At 40.5% G+C, this 17,612-nt stretch overlaps 1 protein-coding gene across 2 annotated transcripts in view; it reads left to right on the top strand.

Moving 5' to 3' along the window:
• Positions 1-2,402: 2,402 nt before the first annotated feature.
• The window catches only part of Map2k6 (mitogen-activated protein kinase kinase 6), a 113,874-nt gene continuing 98,664 nt past the window's right edge, over positions 2,403-17,612 (top strand). Inside the window, exon 1 of one of the 2 annotated variants that reach the window (XM_042702686.1) lies at positions 2,403-2,728. In XM_042702686.1, coding sequence (XP_042558620.1) covers positions 2,713-2,728 — 16 coding nt within the window. In that variant the 5' untranslated portion in view covers positions 2,403-2,712. Of the gene's footprint in view, positions 2,729-3,011; positions 3,141-17,612 lie in introns of those variants that run through there. The other variant, XM_042702685.1, reaches the window with a different exon arrangement.

The raw sequence follows: 17,612 nt of genomic DNA, 5'->3' as shown, positions 1-17,612 counted from the left end.
TGCATTTGAGAAAGATCTAGAGTCCAGGAAAATCATAAAGGTGGTAGTTAGAACGCACAAAAACAAAACAAAAAACCCAACCCAACCCAAACCAAAGCAAAACAAAACAAAACAAAACCCACACCAGGTTCACCTGCAGGTAAACAATGTGCTTTCAAAAGACCAGTTTTTCCAGAAATCTCTCTAGGTTTCTTACTCCATCTTGGGAGGGATTCCTCTCCTAAGAAGGCTACAAACTATGAAGACCTGGCAAAGAGGCCAAGGTACAGCCTCTTCTACCACGCAGGAATGTGGGAGGAGGAGGGAGGCCTTTTCAAAGCCAGAAGAACTTTTTTCTTCTGGAAGCTACAACTTCCCAGCGAGGTTGGGCTCTCTGTCATCTAAATTCCCTACAAAGAATTCAGGATCTACCTTTACCAGGAAGGAAAAGAAAAAAAAAAAAGTAGCTAGTCACTGGGGCTGCTCATATCACACGCCAGTAATTCTAGCTACTCAGGAGGCTGAGATTGGAGGATCAGGCTTCAAAGCCAGGCTGGCCAGATAAATCCCAGCGATTCTTACCTCCAATGAATCAGCAAAAAGTGGTGTGGTTCAAGTGGTAGAGCATCAGCCTTAGAGTGACAAAGCTAAGGGAATGTACTTTGGCCCAGAGTTCAAGTTCTAAGACTAGTACAAACTAACTGGAACCATTGTTTAGGCTCTGCCTGGGCTAAGCAGGCCTATGTGAAGCTCAATAGATTACCCCAAGGCCTTTATGAAGCAGATGTTCTGTTTGGAATGTCAATTGGGTATGTTGAAATGGTTGTCTGTCCTGGTTAAATGAAACTCAGGGGAAAAAAATGCTAGATGTGCAAGGCTTTGAGTTTGTCTACAGAACAAATGGCCCTAAAGGCCATAAGAGGAGAGTTAGAAAGTCCTTGAAACTGTGCTCCTAGGACAGAAAAGCCATCTTCTCAGGCCCAGAAGCTTGTCCCTTTGGGTGTGTGAGGCTAACTAAACTAAATCTCAAGAATGCCAGTTAGGAGGCTGGGGCTGTCAGAACTAGTGTTAGGCCCATAACCCATTGCTTGCTTGCTCTGGAAGCTGACTTGCTGATTTGCAGCTGACACAGAGTGGCCTTCTAGCTGATTCATCCATTACTCAGAGGGTCTTGGCTTCCAAACAGTTTCACCATCAAATCTAGGTGATTTTTATTTATTTATTTTTGCCTCCAGTGACATTTATCTCCAGCCTATCCCAGTTTTAACCTACCCTATTGGATTGCTCAGGGCAAATCTGCTTTGATTAGGTCCCACCTTTTTTTTGTTGTTGTTGTTTTTTAAACCTAGTAACTTTGAAGTCCAACCTTCTAAGCTCTAGAGTCCCTATAGGCAATGTGGTTATCTTCCAGAACATTCCTGAGGGTGGTTAATTTCTTTCACTTCTGCTCGTGATCCTTTTTGGGAATTCTCCATCTCTAGCTAACAAGTGGAGAGGACATTGCATTTTATTATTACTATTTTTTTTCCCAATAGGATGTTGCTCACCTCTTAGCCATGGACTGTACAGCATAAATTGGACAAAACCAAGGCCCTAAAGAGATCTCTGGCTCCTTAGAGCTCAAGGAATGAAGATCTGTTGATCTTACTGACCACATTGAAGATATTCCACTTGGTTCACTGAAGATTTCCACCTGCCTGTTTCCCTCCCCACTCCCCGGCTTGGTCACATCCCTCTCAATTCCCATCCCCCACAGGTGAAAAGAATGGGGGGGGGGGAATGGAGCTATCTTAACATGGGTAAGATTGGCCTACACATATAAAATGCAGCATTTCCTCTGTAAGAATTTGGAAGAGGCAACTTTTTAAAAAGATGCCTTTACCCAGTTTTTAGAATGCGAACTCTTCAACCTTCCCACCTCAGCCTTGCCTTGAAAATAACTTACCTGGATCCTTTGGTCATTAAATTAAACTTGCATTTTTTTCCCTTCTCTGCAGGTTTAAATCAAAAAGGCTCATGTGAGGAAAAAATGTCTTGCTTTCTTTTGCTTTTTAGGTGGGTGGCGTTTTAATGAACTAACGGCAGGAGCAGTACACAGGTGTTAAAAAGCAAAATGCACACATCGAACATGCAGACTTCACCTAAAGGGACCCTAAAAGCTTTTTAGTTACCTTAAGGGTCTCTAGTTGGTGTTTCAGGAGCTTTTCTGGCTAATCTTGCCATTTCTTCCCCTCTCCTTCCCCCACCCCGTCCTTCAATGATTACTTCAGGTGTTATCTATGTGTTTATCAGAACTTGTCTGGGTCGCGCCCAGTCACCTCTGTCAGCCAGAAGCAAGACCACGTTTCCTTAAATCAGAGCCCCGAGGACTCCACCTGGGAACTACATTACCCAGAAGCGCCCGCGGCCTTCGCAGGAAGGACGTCTGCGCACTAAGATACTCAGTTCCAAGTTTGGAGCTTTTAGCTGCCAGCCCTGGCCCATCATGTAGCTGCAGCACAGCCTTCCCTAACGTTGCAACTGGAAGGAAAATCACTTTCCAGTCTGTTTTGCAAGGTGTGCATTTCCATCTTGATTCCCTGAAACTCCATCTGCTGCATCGGTCAAGAGAAACTCCACTTGCATGAAGATTGCACGCCTTCAGTTTGCATCTTTGTTGCAAAACTAGCTACAGAAGAGAAGCAAGGCAAAGTCTTTTGTGCTTCCCCTCCCCCATCAAAGGCAAAGGGGAAAATGTCTCAGTCGAAAGGTAAGAGGCTATTTGCATTACTTGCAAAAATGCAAAGGGTTATGCATGCATTTACGAATGCATGGATGCAATTTTCGCCTCGTGATTGCATTTTTAAGTTTGAGGTTTTCCACAGCTCAGTTGCATTTCCTGTTTAGTATGTCTTTTTTTTTTTTTTTTGCAGACACAGAGAGTTCCTGTAAGGCAGGGCTTGCAGTTCAGCTGTGCATTGACGTTATTTGCATTCTTCTGCTAGGATTAGTGAGCTCTTTTTGCCTTTTGCACAGTCAGGAGAGATATAGCAGGTTGGTAGAGTGTAAATGTGCAATGCTTTATGTAATTGTTCAATTATTTAGCATGCACACATATTATAAGGCATTTTGTATGCAACAGGAATACAAACTTTTCAGAAGTCTGGAGGTGAAGATGAAAGGTAAAACTTGAGTGAAAGTACTAGGAAATTAATGCAATCGTATATTCTTTTGGGAATAAACCCGTTGGGGTGTCAGCATTTAGTTAAATTTCCTCTGAGTTCGCTTTGAACAGTAGGCGACTTTTGATTTTTAAAGTAAGTAAAGGTGAAGTGTGGAGAACAGCATATTAGAAAAAGAAAAGAAAAAGCAAGCAAGAAGTCTTGCTCTCCCGAGATTTTGTACTTACACACCAATTGCTTATTGGCTCAAGGTATTTAGAGGTAGCTGTGGGAACCTTCGATGTGTTTGCTTATTTGGGGGATGCTTTGTGTGTGTTGGGGGAAGGAAATATGAGGGGGGGAAACTGTACTATTGCACTAGCAACCATAATGCAATCTTTTAAGTGTTGAATGAGATATATTTACTCAGCTATACTAGTTCAGAAGTTCAGGATTAAAGTGGCTTGCTTGCTTTCCTCCTTTTCCTCCTTAATTTCTTCTTCTTTTTTTTTTTCTTCCAGAGTTGTATTTTCCAGGCTTAATGTAATCCTGGGGGGAGGGTAAGAGGGGGTGCACTTAAATCAATCTTCATGTGGCATGGGTTTGAAGGGGTGCTGTCACATACCTGGGGGAACCTATCCGTCACCTGTTTCAGAACAATTCCTTCTTCCCCACAGAGAAAGCATCTGCTATCTGAGAATATAGGAAAAGGAGAGGTAGTTTAGGTACATTCAGGATACCTGGGACAACGATTATTAAAGTATCTAATAAGCTTTTTTTTTTTTTTCCTGCTTTTCTTCCTTGCCACTTTTGTTTGCAGTTGCACTAGTTTTTAATTTTACCCGGTGAAATCACCTAGCTGAGCCCAAGAAGAAGGTGATGATTCTCTGGATTTCAAAGGAGAACTCTGCTTCTCTTTGAATATCAGGGGAGAATGAAATTCTGAGAAAAACCAAGAGGGCCTTAGAACCTAGGGATTGGCCTTTTAGGGTGGAGATGCCCCTTACCTGAAGAAAATCTAAACTCAAATTGAACCCGAGAAATAATAGTTTTGAAGAGGGAGTCCCATTTCACTATGACATATTCAAGTCATGGCATCTGCCTCCTTTTTGTTTGGTAAACATCCAGTCCTTCATCCCATTTCATTTCATAGATGCATAAGGCATAGCATGACATAAGTTTTATGTATGGATGTATACATATGTGTAAATGTATGTGCAGACAACTTGTATGGGTTTTTGTGTGGACGGAATTTGGTGTGTAATCCTAGGGTATCTCACATTCACTCTTTTCTGTCAAGGAATTTATGTGGTTGGTGGAAGCAGGCAAGTCTTTCCCTTGTCCTAAAACACCACATAAGAGGACAGGTATAGAATCAATGAGTGTTGGAGCTTCACGGCTCTTGTGTGTGTGGGGGGGGGGGAGGGGGGAACTAGTCAGGCCTTATGAAGAGGGTGTGGGCTGTGAATTTTGTTCTTTGGACCAGAGGGGCTCAACTAAATCATGTTCCTTTCTGCCTGTTTCTGGCTTCTTACTAGAGCAAGCTTTGCCCTTGGGAAGTGGACACTGCCATAGAGGGTGTGCCTATAATGGATTAGATGATCCTTTAAATCAATTTCCATTTACCTGGCTGGGCTTTCTGAACAGTTTGAAAAGTATCTGATATGAACATGGGGTTCTTCTCCAAAGGGAAAAATTATTGGTGGGCAGGGTGTATGTGTGTGTGTAGGAGGGGGGGAGAAAAGGGTGATCATTTTTGAAATGGCATAGAAGACTTGGCATGGGTTTGGAAAAATGGGGAATTACCTTCATTCAGCCAGGAGACTAACCTCAAATGGCCCAAACGGATTTTTACAGTACTAAACTTCTTTCTAATAGGCTAGCCAAATGAAATGGGAGGAAAAGTGAAAGGTGGATACAATCTCCCTGTATTGAAGAATTTAACAACATGTTCAATTCCAGGCCTTTTTTTTTTTTTTGACGAACTTTCTAGATCACTATAATTCAGTTTTACAGACCTCTAATTTAAGGCCCAGCAGGGGCAAAGAATTACAGACTGCTGGAAGCTGCAAGGACTGGGTCACTTCTTTTCAGTGTTACCAACTGTTGGGATTCCCAGAAAGAATTTCTTAAAAAGAAATTTTGTTTTCCTCAGTTGTAACTTTAGGTGCTATTGGTTTTCAGCTTGTTTATATGAGCTGTCTGGAGTTGAGCTGACTTCAAATTTTTTTTCCCCAAATATTAAAACAGGAATATGCTTTTTGAGGAAATCTGAAATGTGAGTTAGCAGGAAGGGCATTCAGAAAGTGCAGGAATTCCTGAACATTACAGGAAGACAAACTACAGGAAAAAATGTGTCATCTATACTAGCCAGGAGGGGGGGAAAACTCCCCCAACAGACCAACAAGTATTGTTATCAGCCAGAATGGTCTTGAGAGAGAGGGAGAGAGGGAGGGAGGGAGAGAGGAAGAAGGGGGGGAGGTTGGGAAGAGGGGCATCTCCCAGTCCCAGTTCACCTGAAAAATAGGCAGAAAGTTTGACCCAGTTAAAATACACTGTTTCTCACTTCTCATTTAAGTCACCTTCAGAAACAGCAGTTGATTTCTTTTTTCTGGTCTACTGTTGTACTAAGTCAGTCATGTAAGAAATAGCTCTAAGGCATAATTCAGAAGCACGTAGAGTTGAAGACCCACCTAACCCTACTGAGTGCTATGCTTCTGTGATTCATGCCAGCCTGGGAAAGGAGATGTGTAAATGTCCCATTCTGTGTAAATTCCTTTGTTAGGTTGTACCAGACGGCCTTGTCACATTTAGCCTGTAATCTGAGCCAGTATGTTTTATAACTCCGTACATCTCAGGACACAGAATCAGAATAGGTATCTTGAGTCTTCGGAGTGCTTGTTCTGTAGGAATGTTGTTTTCAGTTCTTTGCAGTGTGAATGAAGCACATTGGCTGAAGGAGGCTTTGGGGATGGTCTCTGGGTGGCACCTTCTGTGATAGATCCAAGTGGTGAGACTCTCATGGTTCTGTTCTTCACAGATTGGGATCATTTTAACTCCTCCCTAATATTTTAAAACTTGGAAAATGTACAAGGATTTCCCCCCCAAAAAAACGTAAAAATGTAAAACAACTACTATGTCAAATGATACGTGTTTTATTATGGAAACATCTGAGAGATAAAGAAAATAAGAATGGCTAGTTACTGAGGTATATATTTTTGGCATATAACCTTTGGGTGTTTATTCTATCTGTCTATGTATGTATGTATGTGTGTATGTATGTATGTATGTATGTATTGCCTATGTATCTATGAATAAAAAACCCAGAATGAGTGTAAAAATCTCTTTATTTACCTTTCATTTCCTGTACCCAGATACTGTGAAATATTTCCAAGTTAATATATTTCTATGTTCATAACATCTAGTTCTATTGCAGTTATTTAATCAGAATCTTAATGTTTAATAGTATATTAATGGTCATCAGTATTGATACATTGTTGTTAATTATCAATTATTCATTACTATTTATTAATACTTATGGATATTACCATGATCGTCATTATACACATACATTACTGTCTTATACACTAAATTCCAGAAAGTGAATTACCAGTAGTGAATGTACAACTCTTCTTCTAACATCTCCTCCCTCCCCCATGATTTTCTCTACCTTTGAAAATAGTTTTTTTTCTTTTTTGGAGGTAGTCTTGGAGCTTTGAACTCAGGAGTAGGATGATATCCTTGAGTTTATTTTACTCAAGGCTAGCCCTATACCACTTGAGCCATAGCTCTACTTGCAGTTTTTTCTTTGGTGGTTAGTTGGAGATAAGAATCTCAAGGACTTTCTTGCCTGGGCTGGCTTTGATCGGTTTATACTTAGATCTCAGCCTCCTGAATAGTTAGCACCAGCTCCTAGCTGAGAATGGTTTTTTTTTTTTTATTGTTATAAAAATGATGAACGATCATTGGAAAATTTAAACCAAAGGGAAACTCCTGATAAGAATATAAAAATTCAGTGTCACACTTCTAAGAGCTAGTGCTAATATTTTTGCATGTGCCTATGCATACTTATACATATTCTTTTATTGTATGTGATATTTCACAGCTTGCCCTTTTGTGATATGCCACCATACATGTATCTTGGACATCTTTCCATCTTGATACATTATATCTCATTCTCTGCCCCAATTACATGTTTTAAGTTCCTAAGAATGTCAATATTTATGTACTCAGTCTCCCTTTGCATATTCATATATTTTATTTACAACATTGAAGCTTCTAAATATTTTCTGCATGTTCACCCAGTCATTTCTTTAAAATCATTCCTAGATGTGCAAGTCCTGGGTCAAAGAGCATGCGTAGAGCTGTTTTCCACATGCCCTCCACAGAGGTCAGCTGTGATGTCTGGAAGTGTGTGTCGCCTTTCACATCTTATGTCAAATATTGCCAAATAAATTACTGTCTGGGAAGATTATGCCTTTTCTTGATCCTGCTTATAATACCTTGAAAAAAGAAAAAAACAACTTTGCCAATTTGATTTAAAAATATTTTGAGCTGGATACCTGTAATCCTAGCTACACCGGAGGCTGACAGCTGGGCATTATGGTTCAAAGCCAGCCCCAGCAGGAGAGTCTGAGATTCTCTTTTCATTAATTCGCAATTAACCACCATAACGCTGCAAGTAGACATATAGCTCAAGTAATAGAGTGTCAGCTTTGAGGGAGAAAGCTAAGGGACAGCTCCCAGGCTTTGAATTTAAGCCCCAGTATCAGCACAAAATCCCTATCATCTATCTATCTGTCTATCTGTCTGTCTGTCTGTCTGTCTATCATCTGTCTGTAGTATTTCAACTCCATTCTTATTATTTTTAGTAATGAACTTCTTTTTTTTTTGACATTTGTGTTTCATGTGTTTGAATTGCTTCTTTTCCCCCATAAAGTGTATCTTTGAAACTTGAATTTGAGGATCAAATTATTTAAGTTAGGCCAGAAAAAACCCAGGACTATAGCGGTGAGTCAGTTATGGACTGGAAGTTGGGATGTATACATCTATACAATTTAATTTCTAGATGAGTTCTATTTTTATTTTAAGCCAAATGTCCTATGTAAATATCACATATTTTATAAACTCATTTTGTTTATGCTGTTTATAGCTATCCAGACCCACATAGTAATAATAAGAAGAATGTAATGATGTGATTTAAATTCCAGTCTGGGAAAAACTCATTTTCTGTTCTTTCAGTTGTCTTTTCTTGAATTTATTTTTATTTTTTGCTGGTCCCTGACCTTGAACTTTGGGCTTGGGGTGTAGCAAGTCCCTAAGCTCCTTTTTGCTCAGGGTTAGTACTCTATCACTTGAGCCACAGTGTCACTTCTGGCTTTTTCTGTGATTTTCATTAGAGATAAGAGTTTCACAGACTGTCTTGCCCAGACTGGCTTTGAACTGTGACCCTCAGATCTCAGCTTACTGAATAGCTAGGATTACAGATGTGAGCCACTGGTCCCTGGCTTATTGAACTTTTAAAATAATTGTTATTGTAAAGGTGATGTACAGAGGGGTGACTGTTATATGTCAGGTATTTTCTTTAGCTTTATAAACAATTCTTACACAGCATCTGGTTGTGTTGTGTTATGTACATTGTCACTGGAAACTTCATTTCTATAGCTTCATGTGCAATGCCTAACTAAAAAATTACTGGCTTTTTACTAGATTTGTTAGAAAACTAAGGCTAGGATTGATTTTGATGAGTTTTGATGACCTAATTTCTCTAAGTCAGCCAGGTGGTCACATTTTCCTTCTACCTTCCTTTCTTCTTTTTTTCCTTCCTGCTCTCCCTCTCTCCCTCCTTCTCTCTTTCCCTCTTTCCCTTCATTCTTTCTTTATTTCTTCTTCCTCCATATTGTTTGCTGGAACCAGGTTTGAACTTGCTCACAGGTGGTGTTGTGCCACTTGAATCATGCCTCAAGAATGGCCTTTTGCTGGTTGTTTTGGAGATGGAATCTTTTCTTCCTTAGGCCTTGAACCATGATTCTCTAGATCTCAGCTTTCTGACTAGCTAAGATTATAAGCATGAGCAACTGCACCCAACTAGGTGAGTGCTTCTTTGGCCTTCCATAATACGTACCTAGTTTTGCAGCTTAATATTCTATGATGGAATTCAGGGATGTGAAATAATTTTATAACCCAGGAACTTCATTCAACAAGCAGGCTGACTGATGTACTGCAATGAGCAGTTTACATGAAGACCTGAGAGCCATAAGAACATTTAACTCTCCAGATTCTCTTCACAAAGACATGCACTAACATTTATATTAAAAAGTCACATTTGTAATTAATTCACATTTATAATAAAATATCTTCAGAACTGCTAGTATGTTACATTTTTTTGTTTGCTTTGTGTAGCACAGGCTGTCAAACAGTTCTGATAGAATCAGCACAGATTATTATTACGTTTTTTTTTTTTTTTCTCAAGAAATGATGAAACAGTTGGGTGATGATGACTCACACCTATAAACCTAGCTACTCAGAAGGCTGAGATCTGAGAACCAATATTTGAAGCCAACTCGGGCAGGAAAGTCTATGAGTTATTATTTCCAATGAACCACCAAAAAGCCAGAAGTGAAGATGTGGCTCAAATGGTAAAGTGCCAGCTTTGAGTAGAAAATGCTAAGGGATGGTGCCAGTCTAGGCACCAGAAAAAGATGATACATAAATTATGCTGCCAAAAGAAATTTCATAGATGCAGCCATTTTGATTCCCAGTGCCTATGTAGAAGGGCTTTGAGTTTTATTCCCTGTTGTTGCTTGTCATTTATGGGCCATTGCATTTGAAAGCCACTGTAGCATTGATGAAGTTCTTGTATGTCTTTCCATCTTCAGCTCTTTCAGTATTCTGCCTATAAATAATAAGTGCTCAGCCGGGTGCCAGTGGCTCACGCCTGTAATCCTAGTTACTCAGGAGGCTGAGATTGAGGATCACGGTTCAGAGCCAGCCTGGGCAGAAAAGTCTGTGAGACTCTTATCTCCAATTAACCACTAGAAGTGGTGCTGTGGCTCAAGCGGTAGAGCGCTTGCCCTGAGCTGAAGAGCACAGGGATAGCACCCAAGCCTAGAGTTCAAGCCCCATGACCAACAACAACAACAACAAAATCCAAAAAGCTCAATAAATATCTGACAATGGTTATTTTTTATCAGTAAGAATAGTTATCATATGTTCTCCCTCTTTATACAAGATTTGAGGTAATTAGATAAATGTGTTGTTGTTGTTGTTAATGTTATCACCATTATTGTGACAGTACTGGATCTTGAACTCAGGGCCGTGGCACTGTCCCTTAGCTTTTTCACTGAAGGCTGGCACTCTACCATTTGAGCCACTCCTCCACTTCTGGGTTTTTCGTGATTAAATGAAGAGTCACACAAACTTTCCTGCCTGGTCTGGCTTTGAACCCTGATTCTTAGATCTCAGCTCCTGAGTAGCTAGGATTACAGGAATGAGCCACCTGCTCCTGGCTTGGGTAATTAAGTTACAATGCAATTTCCTTCCTGTGCTTCCTTGTGTACATTAATAGTTACATTGTTTCTTTGCTTGGTTATTTGTAAGTTGTAAAAAGAATATCAAAGCAACCTAAAATGACTGAAGAGGGGCCATTTTTCATACAAACTTGAGGGTTGAGTGATTCTTTGCTAGCCATTTCTTTAAAAAATATGTAGAATTGGGGCTGGGAAGGTGGCTCAGTGGTAGAGTGCTTGCCTTGCATGCATGAGGCCCTGGGTTCCATTCCTCAGCTCCACATAGGCAGAAAAAAAAAAGCCGCAAGTGGTGTTGTGGCTCAAATGGTAGTGTGCTAGCCTTGAGCTGAAGAACTGAGGGATAGCACCTAGGCCCAGAGTTCAGGCCCCACGACCGGACCCCCTCCTCCCAAAAAATATGTAGAATTGTCAGGTATGGTGGTGTATATCTGTAATCCCAGTGATGTAGAGATAGGAAGGTGACAGTTCTAGACTACCTAGGTAAGAGCTTGAGACCCTATTGGCAAAACAAAGGAAAATCAAAAGCACTGGGTCATGGCTCATGTGGTAGAGCCCAAGTGTCAGGTCCCAAGTTCAATCCCTAGAACCACAAGGTGAGATGCGGGAGGGTGGTAGAAAAGAAAAGAAATAGCAGAATAAGATGGGTATGTAGCTCAATGGTAGAGCAAGTGCTTCACATGCATGTGGGAACTTGGGTCCCATTCTTGGGACCCATAAAAGGAAAAAAAATTAAAAAAGCAGAAGGAAGATGGGCTGTCCACAGAAGCCCCTCTGGTAGGACCATGATGGTTCCTGGAACTGGTTATGGGGCCTCCAAAGGGTTGTCAGAGGTGATGTGAAAAAATGCGAACAGTTGACAAAACATAGGACTTTGCTAGGGCAATCCCCAAGTGATCACCCACTTCCTCCTGACACTGCCGCTCCCATTGCTCCTCTTCCTCCTTGGGCTTTATTTCCCACTCGGTCTCAGATGAGTTGGGCCAGCAGGTGAGTTTGTTCTACATCCCGCAAACCATTTGTACAGTGCACAGGATATTCAGGTGATGAGAATTCATGCACAGTGATATCTACCACAGATCATTAGCATTGAGTTAGCTCTGGTCTGAGTTGATATTAAATAGGCACGGTGGGACCCCCTGTCCCATACATTTTACATCAAATCTTTCGCCTCAGCCTTAGGATGGATGTTGAACCCCAGATATAGAGTCTAATCTCCCACATTATCTCTGATATAACCATTATCATCATCACCACCACCACTGCCACCATTTTCATGGTCACTATTTACCAGTCACTTTTCATGTCTATTGTTCTTGTGTCACATAAACCCTACAGGAAGACACTGCTATCCTGAATTCACTTACAGATAAATTAATTACCATTGAAAATTTTCTATAGTGGAACAGGCCAAGGAAAGAGGTGGGAGTTACAGCCAGCCTGACTGATTGCTGATTATAACTACTACAACTACTACAACTACTACATCCTCTGGGCCAATTAAATTTTTTTTTTTTGGGTCCGGTCGTGGGGCCTGAACTCTGGGCCTGGGCGCTGTCCCTCAGCTCTTCAGCTCAAGGCTAGCACTCTACCACTTGAGCCACAGTGCCACTTCTGGCTTTTTTCTTTTTGCTTATGTGGTGCTGAGGAATCGAACCCAGGGCCTCAGGCATGCAAGGCAAGCACTCTACCACTGAGCCACCTTCCCAGCCCCGCTCTGGGCCCTCCTTCTGAGCTAAAGTGCCCTCCTTTATTTTGGAGGTATCAAGGATTGTACTCAGGGTATCATACATGCTAAGCATATGCTCATCTACTGAGCTACCTCCTAGCTGTAGTTTTTATTGTGTAGTTTACATAATATTTCTACTTATTTTAGGGGTATAGCATGCTACCTAAGTGTACACATTATATAATGATTAAATTAGGAGAATTAGCATTTCTATCTCTTTAGATAACTATCATTTCTATGTATTGAAGTCTTTTAGATGCTTCTCTAGTTGTTTTGAAATATATAAAAATTGTTGTAGGGTATAGCATTTTTACAATGAAAAATGTACAAAAAATTAAAAGCTGGACCATGGGCTGGGGAAAAAAGTAATTGTTGTAGGCTAAGTGCTGGTAGCTCATGCTTATAATCTTAGCTCATCAGAAGATTGAGATCTGAAGTATATGGTTTGATGACAGTCTGGAAACATTCTCTAGACTTCATCTTCAAAATAACCAGTAAAAAGTTGGGCTGGAGGCATGAATCAAGTGGTAGAGTGCCATCCTAGCAAGTGTAAGCTCTAAGTTTAAATCCCAATACTTCTAAAAGTTTAGGGGAAAAAATAAACCAAAACGCTATTGTGAAGAATTAATTACTCTGTTGTGGTGTACAACATTGGAATGCTATCTAACTTGAATTTTGGTACCAATTTCCACTTAATGATTATATAACAAGATGATAATCTCATGACAGATGAAAATTACATAAAATTCAAATTCAGTGTCCACATATAAAGTTTTATTGTTACACAGCTATGATTGGTTGTTTATACTTACCATTTCCCATGGTTCCTTTTGGTCCTACAATGATAGAGTTGAGGAGTTACAACAGAGACAGTATGTTCCACAAAGCCATAAATATTCACTGGTTCTTTGCAGGACCTGTTGGCTGATCCTATGCTTCATGATTTCATTCCACTGAGGTGTATGGGGTCTTCTGAGGGAGGGCTCCCAGATTGCAGTTCCCTTTGATTGTCACTGGAAGTTGTTAACGGGGTTCTACTTCTCCAACCACCCCTGTGGCCAGCACACAGGAAATGTCTGAGAGGTGTTTCTCCTACTTAGGAGAATTCAGGTCACTGCACATTTCCGCTGTAATAAACCACCCATCTCTCTTGGTCCATCCAGGGGTCCTTTCCTCTTAGCTATGCTCTTCCTGTTGGCTTAATATTTCTTTTCTTTGCCCTGCACTGACAAGCTCTCTCCATGAACCTTCCTTCCTTATTCTCCTCATCCTCCCTCCCCTAATCCTACTTTTTTTTTTTTTTGGTCCAGAAAACTAATGGGGGGGGGGAACCCACACAACTTGTCACAGTGTCACAGTTGCTCAGACTTTGTTGATTATCATCATCATAAAGCTCAGAGGTCCCACCATTTCCTTTGGGTGAAGATGAAAGTCTCTCTTCTCTCCATCTTCAAAAGAGAGGGCTTTGGTTGTCATCTCCCCAAACATTAAAAACGGTTTTGTTGTAGTTGGGTTTTTATAAGACCCCTCTAGCCTTTTTGGATGATGGTTGATGGCAACTTTGACCTTTGCTTACAGAGGTGATTACGTCACATGGATGGTGGATATGTAGGAAGGAAGGTTGGGGATAAAGATTCTGAGAGTCTGGGAAGGTGATGGCACACAAGGACAGAGTCGCTTTGCCTGGAGGAGCACAGATTTGTTTGTGAGATCCAAAAGGAGGGTAACTTAAATTACCTACCACGAAGTTCTGACTCCTACCATCCCAGATGGTATTACTGCTGTGGATTCTTTCTGTGTTCTAGATTCTGTGCTGAGTTGATGGGTATGAATTCTATCCTTAACTCTGACCATTGTTCAGTGGGTGTGGTACACCATTTTGGATTGGAACAGGGGCCAGACAGGTTAAGAACTTCTTGGCTTAGATGTGAGGCTTATGAGAGAGAGAGAGAGAAAGAGAGAGAGAGAGAGAGAGACAGACAGACAGACAGAGACAGAGAGACAGACAGAGAGACAGACAGAGACAGAAAGACAGAGAGAGATGGGGGTAGTAGTTCTGGATTCTAGAACCTGAGCTCTTGATTGCTCTACTTGGGTGGTCATTCCCAAATGTTTTCATGGAACCCTTGGCACAGAAGTCATGGTTGGCAATAGAAAATGTTATTCAGATACCATAGGAATTTAAGTAGATATGGGAATGTCAGGGCCACATGTGGTAATTAAGAGGGGCTGACTTGTGTTTGGCTTTTACATTTCTTCACCTTCTAAATGGAGAGACTGACATGTGTCCCTTTAAGTGTCTGGTTATAGAATTCTGAGTCTGACTCATTCTGACTTTTAAGGTGGCATTCTAAGTCTAAACTTCCCATTGCTTGAAAGAGGCTGACTATAATTGGTCTAATTGAGATACTCAGGTGTGTCTGCTGGAACTTTATGTTACAATGCAGGTAACAATGATCAATTCCATTTGCTGATTGGGGGATATATCACACAGAAACCAATTGCCACTTATTGTGTTTCTTTGCATATCTAAGTTGGATTGCTTTAAAACACAACATAGCCAGCTGCAGCTCTCCTTTGGCTTAGTGATTTCCTTTCTTCTTGGTTATTTCTACATAAGCAGAACAAGTGCAGTTTCCTTGAAATTATGAATGAAACAGCCTCTCCACCGTTTCCCTCTTATGCTGGATAATGCAAAGGAACCGGATGTTGATTGCCTTTGGGTGGAAGAGAAGGTAGAAGGGAATGAATCTGCTTTTTGGAACCAATGAATTCTTTTTTGCCTTTCCTTCCAGCCCAAATAGAACAGCCCATACTCATTTTTTTTTTTTTTTTACCAGTTGTCACTCATGATCCCTTGTTCAAGCTATGGAAAAATAAAAAGGGTTAGATACTGAATGATGAGTTATTTATTTCCTTTTACTCTCTCTCTTCTAATTCCACACAAGATATAATGAGTTAGAAAGAAATGTAAGCTAGAATTCAGGAACAAAATGGTTAGAAACACAGAAATGATTCTGCAGGAAGTAAGCAGAACCCCCTTTTAGATGATATTTGAAAGCCTTGCAAGGTAGTTTCTCTCTTCATTCATCCCTTCTGGACCCTTCTGTTTCTTTGCCATCTGAAAAAAAAATCCTAAATACCCTGGGCATATCTACAGAGAGAACTTAAATAAGAGGTTTGCTCAACCAATAAACTTATGATTATTGGTTATGTTTAAGACATTGTGCTAAGTGGAAATAGGCAGAAGTCATGCAAATCTACTTCTCTCTCTCTCTCTTTCTTCTCTTCCTTCCTTCCTTCCTTCCTTCCTTCCTTCCTTCCTTCCTTCCTTCCTTCCTTTCTTTCTTTCTTTCTTTCTTTCTTTCTTTCTTTCTTTCTTTCTTTCTTTCTTTCTTTCTTTCTTTCTTTCTTTCTCTTTCTATCTTCTAGTCTGGGGCTTGAACTCACCTCAAGGCCTGGGTGCTACCCCTTTGATTCTTTGTGCTTAAGGCTAGTACTCTACCACTTGAGCCACACCTCCATTTTTGGCTTTTTGGTTTTTTTTTTTTTTGGTGATTAATTGGAAATAAGAGTCTTGCAGACTTTCCTGCTTGGGCTGGCTTTGAACCATAATCCTCATATCTCAGCCTTCTGAGTAGCCAGGATTACAGGTGTGAGCCACCATTGCTCAGTTTAGGAAGGAATCTTTGCTTCCAATCTCCAATTACAGTAACTGAATGTTAGTTAACATAGGCAGAGCAGATTGCTTAGAATTAAAATAAATGATGCTCAGGAACAATTCTTTAAAAGCAACAAAGTAGGCTGGTGACTCAAGCCTGTAATCCTAGCTATTTTGAAGCCTGAGATCTGATGATTGTGGTTCAAAGCCAGCTCAGATTGGGGAATCCCATGAGATTCTTCAATAAACAAAAGCCAGAAGCGAAGCTGTTGTTCAAGTGATAGAGGATCAGTTTTGAGTGAATGAGCTCAAGGACAGTGCCTAGGTCCTGAATTCAAGCCCCAGTACCAGAAAACTAAATAAAGATAAAGGTAAATAAAAACTTGCCCTAACACAGAAGCTGGAATTTAAAATACTTTACTTATATTTCCAAATTCCTGAAGATACTATGTTTTTTGTTTTGCTTATGATTACAATCAGTTAAAAGAATCATAATTATATTGTATCTTGTACTTTTAGGTGTTTTCAGGTTGTGGAAAGTCCAGGAGATCTAGAGGTTAATAGTTAAACAAGTACATCATATCAGCCAGGTTTATAGACGCACTGTAATTATATAAGCAAGCTGTTGCTTCAGCAATCAACATCTACCCAGGTCAGGGAATAGCTTCACACATGACCACAGCTGTAATTTCCACTTTTTTTCCTTAATAACCTGCCAACGTGCCAACCTACCTCTTTCATTTCTTTGTTCTTTTCCTCTTTCCTAGAATCATCTGAAACCAGTTTAAGAGGAGGAAAATGCCTCAAGTTACTTTCTGAATTCTCACTTTGCCTTAAGAGTGTTGCTCTAGAAACTTCTTTGTTTTGCCCAACTCACTCTCAAGTATAATATAAATACGGGCAAAGAAGTATATATATATATATATTCATCAATTATGCATGCTCATATACTTAAAGATAAATTGACTTAAAATAATGGATAGAATACATTATTTCCTCTTCTTATCTTGGTTTCAGAGTGACCTTCAGTTTGGGGTATCACAGTGACCTGCCACTCCATGAGCTTAGTGGTTCATTATCATCTTTCCCCTCAGTGACTTCACACAATCAGACCCAGAACCATGGGTGAAGGAGTGTATCTGAGCCTAGTCATCCCCAGTTAGAATTGTGCATGCCATGGGACACCCTCACCTTTTTGTGTAGTTACAGAGAGCTTCTATCCCAGCATCCAGTGTCCCAGCGTCCCAGGTAGATGAGACCTGTCAGCCATATTCTTTCATCCAATTGGCTTGCCAAGTCCTCTCAACTTGGGTGTTTGCCCCTAATAATGAGCTTTTGTGTTTATAAGGAAAGTGGAGGTTGGGGGGGGGGGTTAATTCTGGAACTGGTGTGTGAATGATATGGAGACAATTTGATCTATTTGGGTTAAAACAATTTTCCCCATCCAATCTTAGTCTTCCTGATGTGACCATCTAAGGATGCATCAGTGTTGAGAGGGATGTGAGTGGCAGACTTTCTCTCCTTTGTGGTTGCATTTAACAAGCATCACAGACCAGCTAGCCCCATCACCTGACCTT

This window comes from Dipodomys spectabilis, unplaced genomic scaffold (assembly GCF_019054845.1).
Source record: "Dipodomys spectabilis isolate Male_0828 unplaced genomic scaffold, ASM1905484v1 ptg000329l, whole genome shotgun sequence".
Classification (NCBI taxonomy): Eukaryota; Metazoa; Chordata; class Mammalia; order Rodentia; family Heteromyidae; genus Dipodomys; species Dipodomys spectabilis.
Note: the sequence above shows the minus strand (reverse complement) of the source record. Positions and strands in the feature narration are given on the sequence as shown.